General features: G+C 41.0%; 1 protein-coding gene across 3 annotated transcripts in view; it reads right to left on the bottom strand.

Annotated features, from left to right (window-relative positions):
* rab11fip5a (RAB11 family interacting protein 5a (class I)) overlaps positions 1-12945 on the bottom strand; it is a 29216-nt gene extending 16271 nt beyond the window's left edge. Inside the window, exon 1 of one of the 3 annotated variants that reach the window (XM_072364933.1) lies at positions 12218-12945. In XM_072364933.1, the coding sequence (XP_072221034.1) occupies positions 12218-12594 (377 nt within the window). In that variant the 5' untranslated portion in view covers positions 12595-12945. Of the gene's footprint in view, positions 1-10588; positions 10608-12217 lie in introns of those variants that run through there. The other 2 variants (XM_072364932.1, XM_072364934.1) reach the window with 2 other exon arrangements.
* Between the last annotated feature and the right edge of the window lie 288 nt (positions 12946-13233).

Below are 13233 nucleotides of genomic sequence, written 5' to 3'. Positions count from 1 at the left end.
ATGGGAACACTCAGTAGGTCTACATGATGGGATTAATTTGATTATAGTTATAGCTATAGTTGGATTATGCTCCTTATTTAAGCAAGGGCAATTATCCAACAATACATGACGGTGAATAAATGTCACTTCCGGTTGACCTCTTCACCACCAACAACAACAACAAACTCGGGCATTCAAGAAAGATGGCGAACGAAGAGAGAGATGACGCTACGTTACCCTACATTTCGTTTATGATGAGCATGGTTATGGCACAAACACGATGCACAATGGCGCATTCTTCATAGCGTTGTTCGTTTCTTTCCGACGGCGGCAACAACAAAAGTAATATCGTCTCCTTTGATTTCCGGGTCACGACCCCGGGAAAAAATCTCGAGCATGCGCAGAACGCAAAGTCCAATTCACTACGTGCTCCACCATCTACGAGCACGTTTAATGCGACTATCGACAGAGTTATCTCGGGGTGTTACTCAGACTGCGAGTAACCCCATCCGGTCCAATTTTTTGTCAAACTAAGGTGAACTTAATAAATCAGTCTTATTGTAAATTAGCCATTAATCCGATTCATTGGACTTTAGCCATGTTTTGTCTAACACACTGCTACATTTCTAGCTAGTTCAATTAAAAAATACTCAAGCCACAATAATGGCAATATGTAAGAGGCTGTAGGAAAGTCTGCAGCTCACCTTGTTGCTGAAAAATGCGGAGGGGACATGAATGGGGAGAAATATACATACAGGCTTGGCTTTACAAGGGAAACTGATAATGTCAGATAAAATCAAAACACAATTATCGGATCAAATATCTTAAGATATATAATAACATACATCAAAAGGTGGTATACTGCCCTGTCCTTGGTCACTACTGTGGAGTAGTGTGTAGTGTGCAGGTTCATGGAAACACTTAAACAATCATAAAAAAAATAATTACAATGCTGTGTAAAATGTAAATGAAACTAGAATGTATTCATTTGTAAATAACTGAAACTGTGTATCTTATCAAAAATAACAACAAAGACAACAACTTTGGCCTGTTTGCAATATGCAGGGACACAGGCAACAAGTCACAGCTGTGCAATGCCACCATAACTGAAAAAAAGAGAATTATTTTCAAATTATTAAGAATTTCTGAGTTAAATGCAAGGAGGGGCTCAACACTCTGTGAAAGACTGCACATGAAAATGCTTTTAACAACTTAAGAATGTGTCTCAGGATAAAATAGCAAAACACTCACAGGTTTAAACATCAACAGGATGTGATATCACAAGAAGATGTGTGTGTGTGTTAGCCAAAAGTGCTAACGAGCAGAACAAGGGTCTGCAGTGAAAGTCATAAGAACGTGTGTTTGTCCCGCTCATGTAAGCTGCCAGGGGATAAAAGAATAACTTTATACCCGTGATCCAGCAACCCTAACCTTGTATAAGAATGAAAGTTGTAAACTCTTTCTGGAAATCATGGAGCCTGCATCCTCCAGGATAAACCTCATTTGGAAGCCCTGTTCAGTTCCAATTTGATTACAGAGGAAAAGAGGCAGGAAAGTTTCCTGCTACAGCAGAAAAACTGCTGTAATTGTAGGTCGCAGAGGAGGAAAACACAGGTCGCATAATTCACAGCACAGGCTATGCAATTATCATCATCCTGCTGCTGACCTAAAGTTCAGCACTGAAAACAAGGCAACGCCCACGAGAAACGCCAGTGGAAACAATTAGCAAACCAACACTCGCCCTGCAGTCCAACTCGAAGAATCACAATCTAACGAGCAGGTGGAGCCCAGCAGACAGAGGGGAGGGGTATGCCGCTTTTTATAGCTCCGCAAGAACAACAAACACTACGTCTCGCATAAACACAATAGGAATTTACCACGTGAGAATTTTGTTTTCTTAAAGCGATCAAGGGATCATTCAGAGAATTTAAAAAGACAGAGGTAGCCGTGGGTAGGAGTGGCACAGTCTAAAAGCCATAGGATTATGTTTTTGGTTAACAAATTAACTTGATGCAGGCTGAAATTTCTATGAAGCAGATTTATCAAATAGCATTTTATGAAATTAAATCCTTTTAGTAGATTACTAAACAACAATGCTAAGAAAAGACAGATTCCGAGCTGTTAACACCAAGAGGCATTCAAGCAGCACACAGACTTTCTCGCAGGCTCTCATGCTTCCTCGAACGCTGGTTAGGTGTGGGCTCGAGTTTCACATCGACAATAGTATCGGTCCTCCTCCTGACACATCAGCCAACTCCCTGCAGCACAAAGTGGGGTTTGCATTCCAAAAACAGGAGCAGGGAGCTATGTCAGGGTATTCCCTTGGAGACAAAAACACTCTTACTACTACAACCGGAATAGCACCACTGGCCAAGCAAAGAAGGCCATTTTGAGAAACTATTCATTCCATGCAAGTCTCTTCCTTCAGCTTATTTTTATTAGACAGCAAAGCATCAAAATCAGGGAAAATTATGATTTTGTTTTGCATTTATGTTGTTAGATTTTGACATCTACTTGACTTGGACAGCCTTAATTTACAGCAGTAAAACTCTCGTGGTACACCCACCATCCCCTGCTCGACATCATACGTCTGGGAGTTTGAGGAAACTATGAGCTCTGAAAAACAACTTTGTCCGATTGTTTGGGGCCAAATAGGTGCGAACATATGTCATTACTGAGCAATTGAGATTTTGCAGGGTGCCGTTATGTCATATAGACACCACGATGTAAAGAAGTCCTATTTATGTCTGTGCACCTGTGGGTCATGTGACGCGCGAATAAGCTTGACAATAACAAATGTGAAAGTAAGATAAGAGACAAGAGGGCTAATTACAGAAAGTGCAAGACCGACAAAAGCAACAGCCTACATTTTAAAGGCCACATTTTCCAGCTGAGCACAGTCCGTTACCAAAAAGGAGCCAGTTTCCCAAAAGCAGCTCCCACACAGAAACCGCAGCTCAAAAAAAGCTGTCGATTGGAAAGCATTTGGGGTTTTAAGCATCCAGAGTAAAACTTATGGGAACCTCAGTGCTACAACAATCTATAAAAACAAAACGTTCTTCCTGCATTTTTTTTTCTTTGGACGTCTCACGCAGATTTGGACAGTCATAAACAATCCCATTCCAGAGCTGCAGAGCATGACTGCATATCTGCTTCCCCATCTTAGGAAAAAAAGAAAATGGAAAAAAAAAAAATACAGGAAATCACAACACTCCACCCCGTCCCAGTATGACACCATCTCCACATCTCTCTCTTCCAAGAGCCACTGTGGACCAGACAGGAAAAAATAATTCTAATGAATTTCCCCACCTGAAACTGCTGCCTTACCACAGACAGAGTGCACTTCAGTCCAAGCACACTTCAGGGCAGTACAAGGAGTAAAAAAAATTACAGCCCAAGTGGGCCATCGGCCTATTTTATCAGGTACATGTTGAGCCTCCGTGGGAGCCTCGGTTATATCAAAGCCAGAGAAAAGACTAAAATAAAACTGGTTCCAAGGGTGTGTGAGCAGTGTTGGTTTTAGAAGTGCACTTTGTTCACACAGTGTCTTGGTGCTCAGCATTGTATCAGTCTGAGTTAGACCTCGTTTTTACCCAGCAGATGAACCTTAGGTGAGCACCAGCTGCCAACAGATCTTCTCACAGTACAACTTTAGAAAACATGACCATGTGATAAAAATGCTTCCACCGCTAAAAAAAGCTTGATTTATGCTTCTTTGTTAGATCAACACACAGACTGGTAGAGCTACACAGGCAAAAAGTGGGTTTGGCTTTAGGTCTGGTACAATTACAGCCTTTTACATATTTTATTTTCTATCTACAGAATCACTAGTCTTGGGTATTGCGACATACTAAATAATCACAGGACACCAAGAGGAACAATTGTGTTTTTTTATTGCTGTGGCTTGTAGTAAGTTACATTTTTAATGAGAAAGACGTCAGGCCGTAGCATAGCAGCAGCAGCAGGCTACAACATGGCCGTACCGCTCTATGTCACTGCTTCTGCCTCAGCCCAAAATGGGCAGAAATCAAGCTTAACACATATGTGACATCTGGCAATAATGCTAACAGCCATGCTAGCTGCTCTGGAAGGTTGCACCCATGCTAACACTTAACAACAACAGTGTTGTATGTGTTAGCATGCTAACATTTGCCAACTAAAGTAAACATTAAGGGACAGCAGAGGTTGATGGGAATGTCAAGTGTTTTGTAAGCGATCACAACGATAATCCACTTTGAGGGATAATGGAGAGGACAAGATTTTTTGTCAAACATGCTCTGATCAGTTTACATCATAAAGTAAACTCCTACTGTAACCATCACGTAAAACACAAGTAAAACCGTCAAACTGAGTTTTGCCATATTTTTATCACCATATTCTCATTCCAAAGCACTGACTTCACGTGACCAGTGGAGAGACTTGCCACATTTTTCAATGTGGAAAGATGACGTCCCCATTTGGAATACTGCAAATAGTGAACTATTTAACAAACTGAGGTACAATCAGTACCTCTACATATTGTTAGAAATAAAAGCTAATAACTGTTTCAGTCAGACTAAAAAATGTCAACTTGTTAATCCAAATGAAATCACACTTAATTATTTTTTCTGGAAGATGGACTAACATAGCAAGATAAGGCAGTTGGGAGTTAATATCTCCTGCATCTAAACCTTTGAGTGGACTCAAACTGTTCAAGGTTCGACCTTGTTTTGGTCTGCGACGTAAAAAGATCCACTGGGAAAAAGCCCAATGCGGCAAAAGGAAGGGAGAATATCGACAGCTCTATAAGCAGTCAATATGGATATGCTTCTGTCAAAGAATTGACTCCCCTCTCATGCTTGTATACTGGGACAAGAACACTAATCCAATTAAATGGTCTTATCCATGCCATAACCACAGCGTGGCTTAATTGTGCATGCAAATATACTGAATGACTCAGCAGAAATGTCACCAAAGAGGATACATGTAGTAGGGATATGTAAAAGCTATAGCAGCAAGACTGTGATGGTAACGGCAAACTGTAACGCGATGGTAACGGCAAGCCATCTCCTTGAAGTCAAAGATCTCGTTTAAAAAGATGCCTGGTAAATAAATGGAGCTGCTTGTGGAGGATACTTCCAGTTACATCAGTCTCAAGGAATCACACCAGCAAACCCTCAAAAAGGACTGTGGGTAGCACTGGTCACGTGGCCTGGATTCCTGCATCACCAGCAGAAGCAGCAGACAGGCCGCAGGACTCGCACCGCATTCCACATCTGGATGTGATGATCTCCAACCTCACCACCTACTTCCCTCCTAATGCTTTCACACAACCAAGCACTGTACTTTAAAAGCACAAATCTTCAGACAGACATCAGGGATGAATAATCCCAGAAATGGTTGACTTTTGTGAAAATCAAGTCAATTCAAAACCCAGTTGCATGTGTAACGTTTTAAAAGCAGATAAAGGAAAGCTTCATTAAAAAAGAAAAAAGAACTTAAGTGGCCAGTTGGGATACTAGGCAAGAAGACAGTCTACAAGAGAGTATAAATGAACAATTGCTTGTAATCACAAAAATAATAATGTACTGTAATGTACAATCACAAAACAAATGGTTCACGATAGAAGAAAAAAAACCTACTGACTGCCTGTTATAATGAAAACTTACTGACTACTGATCTGCTGTTGAAAATCCTCTGAAGCAAAGAGGAGAGTTTCAAAAGTGTTCAGCATTAAAGGATGGGTAAAAACTGCCTGTGAGCAAAGGTTTTCTGTCAGCACAGAAATGCAGGTGCAGCAGATTAGAGGAGCACCCAAGAAAGCAAGTAACAATATTTCATGTGATTACAGAGGTCGCTACAAATAACACAGCTTTCAAACAATTGGAGTGAGCCATTACTGTACACAGGCCATCTTGTTCCACAAGTTCACGGTCAATTTCTGCATTACAAAGACAAATTCTTGGTAGTCAAATGAGACAAAAGTGCTTAAACTTTCAGGATTGACGTGAAGGGCTTCAGCTACTTGACATCTGTGGCTAAAAGCACATATTTTATGAGCTGACATAACTGGAGTTATGCACGTACATACCGAACCGCATAGTCTGAGGAGTTCAGCTTTTAGAGCTTCGATTTCATACAATTTCGGCCACACTAACGTGTTTGCTGTACTTTCAAAAGTCTGGTTTCGGTGTGACCGACACTTTACAGTAATGACCTTTTCTAAGTGTCATGTAAACGTTAAGAGTGAGCGTAAGTAAGAATAACTCTCTTTGATGTGGTTTTTTTTTGGGGTAGACCTTTGAACAAAAACCTTTAGAGCCATCTAAAAGTGTCTAGCTCATTGCTTTTCAGGTGTGAAGTACATTAAAGTGCGACACCTCTGACAGCAGTTGTCACCTATGGCTTTGGTAGACCCCCATTCAAAGACTGCCAACTTGTCTCATGAAGTAAGTCAATAAATTTAGGCCATAAAATGACAGTAAGTACAACCCATGGGTGTCACGTGGCGACATTCATTTCTTTGTTTTTAATTCATTTTCTTTCTTCTTAAATACTTTATGTATATAACAGACGGAAGGTAATAGTAATAATAATCTAAAAAAAAAAAAAAAAAGTATTGCAGGTTCTATACTGTCTATATTTCTATAATGAAGCCAGATGGGCTGACAAGGGATTTGTGATGCAGACATAATTCCTCTACATGACTCAGGAATACAACCCTGTAAGAATGAGTGGAATGTTAAGGTAGCCACTGCATAGCCTGCTTTCTATATAATGAAATTGTATCTGATAAATTTCCACTGAAAATCTTTTGGAAAACCAGAGTTACATTTAAACTATCTAGGTCGACTTTTCAGGTCACGCTGTAATATAACATCTAATGTCCATTACACGAGATTCTGTCCAGGCTGCAGCTAGTGGAAGTCTGTTGGTTCTTAGCAGAGGATTTTTCTGGATGTACATCCCACGCTGACACACACACACACACACACGCACGCACACACACACTTTCTGCCTTACTCAGCAGTGGGAGGTTCAATTCTAAAGCCTTAAGCAACATCACAGGTTTGTTTCCAGTAGATACACGACGGGTGACTGAGACAGGGTTGTAACAGAAAGGAAAAAGTAGTAAAATATCAAAGCTCAATCCTAATATTAGCATGATAAGATCCACCAGCTGATAAAGTACAGAATCCCTGACTTGCAGTGCAAAAAAAAAATAAAATTGCTGAAAAGTGGAATTGTCCTCTTGGGAAAAAACTTGATTATGAAGGAAAACTGTGTGTGGTGCACCTGATATTCCGCAAAAAGGTAAAGCAGAATTAATTTTGTGTTAGCAACACAGTTTGTTTCCTACACAGGCTGATCTGGCAGTGTTTTTGTGGCTTCCTTCTTACCGACCCTGCAGGGGAATTCACCTGACGCCCACCTTTCCTGTAATCTGCTCCACACCACTAATACGCAGCCACCACTTTGAGGGCAGTTGTTGTTCTGACTCCGATTCATTACCTCTACCAAGTAGGCTTGGGTGGTTGGTATGGTTTGCTTTGTTGGCAAGATTAATTAAATGATTATGGATATGTATGAATAAAAGTAAATCTGGGGTACGTTAGCTGCGCCTTCGTTCTGTATCAGTGTCATGTCTGAAAGTACAGAGGCGGGTTCAAAGTTGATGGCCAAAGTTTCTCCTAAGAAATTCTGAACATTTTGCTCCTATACCCCAATTTAACATCAACATAAATATTTCAACAGACAGTATAGCATTTTTACTGGCAGCTATTGTTAGATTTTAAATGCTAAAAATTCACAATGTGACTTGTGACTAGTTATAGCTAGCTTGCTACTTAAGCTAATGTTTTAAGCTAATAATTTTTAGCATTATTAGCCTACACGTTTTAGAATAATTTTAAACCAATTTCTGAATTTTAAAGTTATATACTTGTGACTGTGCTAGAAAAAAACACTAAAGCTAACAAATATGAAAAATGTGTGTATTACTATTCAGTTTCCACTTATAGTTACAGAAAAAAGGCTTTCAGGATGATGACTGATCACTCTGTTTTTTGTAAAGTAAAGTTTTTAGACTATAATTAAAACAATCATAAAGCAGAACAAAGCTAATAATGCAACTCAATGTTCCATAATCTATCACAAACAGTATTTAATTTTGTGGGCCTTGGTTTTAATGTAACAATGTTACTTTAGGGAACAAAACAGAGAGTCAGATATGCTAATTCCTTCCCAACACTCTAGACTATAAAAAGAGCTTATACAAGTCTTAAACTCAAAATCAAACTACAAGTCTTTTCTTAATCCAGTAAAAGTCATTAGAATGGTGACTTTAGTTGAACACGCAACATAACGGACTCTAAATCCAAAACACATCCACATTTCCACTTGTAGTAGGCAGAACGTGCTGACTCAGACTTATTATTACTTTATCATAATTCCAAGATACCCACGAGATATCACAACTCACACAGCTTTACTTTGAGGGTGTTGCTGGAAACAAAAAGTCTCAAAACCATCAATCATACTTAAGAGAAAATACTAAACAATTGGAAGGTCATTAACAGTCTTAATATGAAAAATGTGTGGACTGAACCAAATTATAATGTTTAAATTAAATTGACTATCTCTCATGGCTGTGGCTGTAATTTAAACCTCCAAACTTGACTTGATGTCTGATAAGGCAATATGGCAGATATCCATATTATCACAATGCTGTCTGAAATATCAAACATTCATTGTTGCATGTAAAAATTGATCCAGTTACCTATAAAATCATCAAACTGATGACCAAAACTACTTCTGCTAAAGCTCCACTTATTTACTTAAGGAGATTTTTTTTTTAAGTCAAATTAGGAATGAACTGTCAAGCTCAAAATACACATTTATTGAACTGTATTTGAATACAACAGTTAAATTCCAAACATAATTCAAATTCACTGGCATATAAGCTGTTAATTGATATAAAACCCAAATAGTTTATTTCTATTATATTTCATACCATATTAGGCAAAAATTAGATAAAGTTTTCCCGCAGCTCTGAGTTCAAACTCTACTTTCATCATTGAGGCATTTAAGATGTTAAATAGATATGCAGCAGTCACATTAAACAACACTACCACTACTTTCTGAGCTCGACATCATACATCTGGGAGTTTAAGGAAACTATGAGCTCTGAAAAACAACTTTGTCCGATTGTTTGGGGCCGAATAGGTGCGAACATATGTCATTACTGAGCAATTGAGATTTTGCAGGGTGCCGTTATGTCATATAGACAACTTCTGACAACTTCAAATCAAGCTGCATTCATTGTACACTGGAACCAGCTATTGCAACAACATACTTCAAACCTTGGTAAACCATTGGTCTATAAACAATGGTTCTTAATGTTACATTTTTTAATTTCAATCTCAATTAACCAATGGTGAAGCTCTGGATTCATCTATCTGATACGCAACGAAGGGATTGCAAAGTTCACTGTGGATAGCCAGCTTGCCTTGATGTTACTTCAGTTCCTCTCTGCAGTGTGATGTTGAAACAGCCTGTGACAGTTCACCTCATGTTTCACAACGACATTGAGACAAAAAAAGAAATCAGCATCATCTGTCTAAAGCCAAACTATAAATGAGGGAAATGTAAACATCTGGCAATAGTTCCTGTGTGTTCTAGTGTGAGCTGTGAGCGCTCTGGCGAGGTGCTGCACCCTCTGTCATATGGTATGACTTGCTTCAAGGGTTACCATGGGTGTGTCCAAATTTAAGTTTGCATGGTCACACCGAGATCTGCTATGAACAGAGCTATAAAGACATGGCTGACAACCTTTGTTTCTGTTTCTTGATCAAAGTATGGCAAGGAAATTTGATTAAGACCTCAGGGAATTGTGGTAACTTAAGAAACAGGGTCACATTATGTCTTCTTCAAAAGTAGAAAATCAATTATCTGAAAAAATCTTAAATCAGTACTTTTTATCCATTGCAACAGCCATGGCTTCAATGTAGTGCTCAGGTTAGCATGTCAACAGATGCTGCTCTACAACACCACCAAGTCAGCTCTCAAATGTTATGACTCCCCCCTACTTGAACTAGAGGTTCTGTCTTTGATCATTATCCAATGAGTTCACTGAAAGGCATTAAGAGTAAACAGGTTTGGTCCTGGTACCAAAAATTCACTGATCAGGAAGAATAAGACATTTCTTAGCTGCAGAAGAAGAGCGATAAGAGTTTTTTGTTTTTTTTAGGATAAAACTGGTCAAAATAATTATTTTCTCACATTTTTAGAAAATAAATTCATTTGAGTTAAGTTCAGTCCACCACTCTTTGAAAGCTGGAGCCTTGAAAAGGAAGAAGATCATTTTGACCAATTTTAGAGATTTATGCTGACACTAAGAGGTAGATGTTTCTGAAAGTCAGACCAATCCTCTAACATCTAAAATCCTCTTATACTTTAATGCAGGTCATCAAGTTAATCATCCTGTCACACCAAATATATATTTTTTTTTAATATAAAGGCTGCTATTGACCAGCCCGGATTCACTGAATACCACACGGAGACACCGAATGTACCAAGTCACTAAACTGCTGACACATCATCATCATCATCATCACGGGCAGGATCTAACCTTCATGTGACCAGCTCCAGCGGGGCCGACGGGAAGAGACTGGTTCTCCTTTCGTCTCAAATGCACGGACACATCCGAGTGAAAGCACAGCCAGGTCTCTTCGATCAAACTTCCCAATAAAGAGATACTATTTTTGAATAAGAACAGTATTTTTGAGACAAAATAATCTCAAAAATCCTGTGTACTACGCAGCAAGTTGAATGGCTTAAAAGTTAGATCACTTTGGTAACTTCAGCTGAAAACATAACCTCCTTCAGAGAAGTTTATGCTCAAATGGGATTGGGATTAAACCGTCTGTAAATAGCGCCGTTCTTTCGTGGATTATTTTTCTCAGTGATCACACAGAACTCCTGAATCTATCGTGCGCGATGTCATCACCACACTGAAAGAGCCTGACCGATGTTGCGCAATGACTGACAGAAAAATCCATAATTTAGACATCCAGTTAAAAGCCAGCGAGTGAATTCAGAAGTCAATTGTCTGCATCTTCATTGCCGTATTCAACCGTAACGCAATGACATCTTTTTATCATATTATCAATTATAAAAGTTTGTCATTTAAACATTAAACCAACTCCTTTGAATTATCAACCTGTGATGATTTTCAGCTGTGGGAACTGGTGCTGGTGAAAACAGACCAGCTGGGAAGTGTTTGCAGTCACAGTAAAACAAAGTGCAGGCTGTACGAAGCATTACCATGGAAACCATGCATCCAGATCTGTTGTGCACTGCTGGTGATGAACTCCAAACAGTTTAGAACATTAGTATGTATATCTGAGAATATTATTCAATAAAGTAACTTATCGAAGTAGTAGCCTCAGACGGCCATAATGCAACTCTGCCATAAAAGCTGAAGACCAAAAGTCCCGTTTGGTCTTGCTGACTTCTTTGCTAGTAAAGTTCAACCTGCTCCCTCTGGGATGGATTGAAAGACTGATGGGGAATTTAGGTCCTTCCACGTTCAGATTAAGCAAATGTTGCACGAAAAAACGTCACAAAATCAATTTAAAAAAAAAAAAAAAAAACAGGTCTCTCGTGTCATTTGTCTATCATCAACAATCAAGCCTTCAGTTCTTCTTTCCTTTCGGTGGCCTTTTGTAAAACAACATATTGTGCTAAAAATACCTTGTAGTTTTGGGATCATGAAACTGTTAGCTAATCCCTGGATTTGGGACAAGCATTAATCCCCCTCCTCCCTCCCTCCCTGCTCTCCATATGCCTCAGCTATTGGGAAACAACACTTTGGAGAGCCCACAACGAGCATCTGCTCTAAGCAGTGACGAGGAGGTGAGGTTTCTAGAAGTTGTGGGGGAGCCTTCAGGCTCAGTGAGGAGTGTGATGGTTGGATGTGCTCAGAGTTAGTTTTGTGTATCCGTGGGAGGGGGGAGGGTGTGTCCGCAGGGCCCTGATGCAGCACCAGATATTTGACAGCTGTGTTAAGCTCTCACTGTATTAAGTGTAGGAAGTTAAACAGCAGACCGTAGAAAGAGAGAAAGACACCCCGGTGGGTTCAGTTATCAGGAAAACAGACAAAGACTGGGCAGATGAAGCATGCGCAGCTTCTGTAGCTGCATGCTGAAAACACACACACACACACACACAGGTACTACATGTTAGCAGTTGAACTTACTCGTTTTTCAGGCATCTACTCTCGTGAAACACTTTATCCAGCTGGATCACAGCCTGTCCGAGGAACGCGTCCTGCCCTATGAGCGCCCGGTGCATCACGGTCAGGATGAGCTCCTTGCTCCCGGCCGGGTATCCGCTCCGCCCGCCGCTCTCTAGCACGCCGGGCTGCAGCTCGAACGAGCACTCCTCCCTCCACTCCGGCTCGGTGGTCTTCTCCACCACGCAGGTCGAGTATTTCTCCTTTCCCAGTTGGATGATAGTGTACACATCGCTTGTACCATGCTTGCCCTTGCCCCGTAAGCCCCTGCCTCTCAGCACCGTCACCAGGACGTGTGTTGGTACCCATTTCTGGTCCTCCTCTACAGTTAGCGAGGACATGTCCCCCAGACAGACAGACCGACCGACCCGCCGCGCACACCGCGACGATGCAAACGGAGTGAGGTGGTGGTGGCGTCCGCCGCTTCCTCCCTGCTCAAAGCGTGCACAGTCACATCAGCTCCAGAGTCGGCGGGCGGTGCCGCATTATGGCCGTCTGTCGTCTCTGTAAAGTTGCCGTGGTGCTCGGATGTTTTCAGCCTCGGCTGCTCCTGCGTTTCGGTAGTCTGCTCTGCGGCAGAGACAGCGTTTGTCCTCGCACGGCGCGTCCCTGCCTCGCTCCCCCTGCCGTACGGGCCTGTCTGCGGACAGCGACGTCACGCCTCTATCCTCCTTCTTCAGCAGGACGAGGAAGTTCAGCAGCGGCTTAACACATGTGTGCATGTACCGAGACCGCAGAACGCGCCTGTGCTGGAACTCAGGGTGTGAAGTTTCCTCCCGGCGCAGCTATTGTACAATGAAATGAGCACCGCTCCCCTAAAAAGTAAACTTGCGGTGTCCACATTGCAGACATGCTGCTGAAGGAGGGCCCCTGTGCTACAAGCAACATAAACGTGCATTGGTTAAAGCAAAGCTGAACAGTTTGAGGCTCGTGTGTGGAGCGAACCTGTCCCTTAGTTGATCTAATACCAGTTATTTGTT

Source organism: Leuresthes tenuis, unplaced genomic scaffold, assembly GCF_036924035.1.
Source record: "Leuresthes tenuis unplaced genomic scaffold, fLeuTen1.0.hap1 SCAF_15, whole genome shotgun sequence".
Classification (NCBI taxonomy): Eukaryota; Metazoa; Chordata; class Actinopteri; order Atheriniformes; family Atherinopsidae; genus Leuresthes; species Leuresthes tenuis.
Note: the sequence above shows the minus strand (reverse complement) of the source record. Positions and strands in the feature narration are given on the sequence as shown.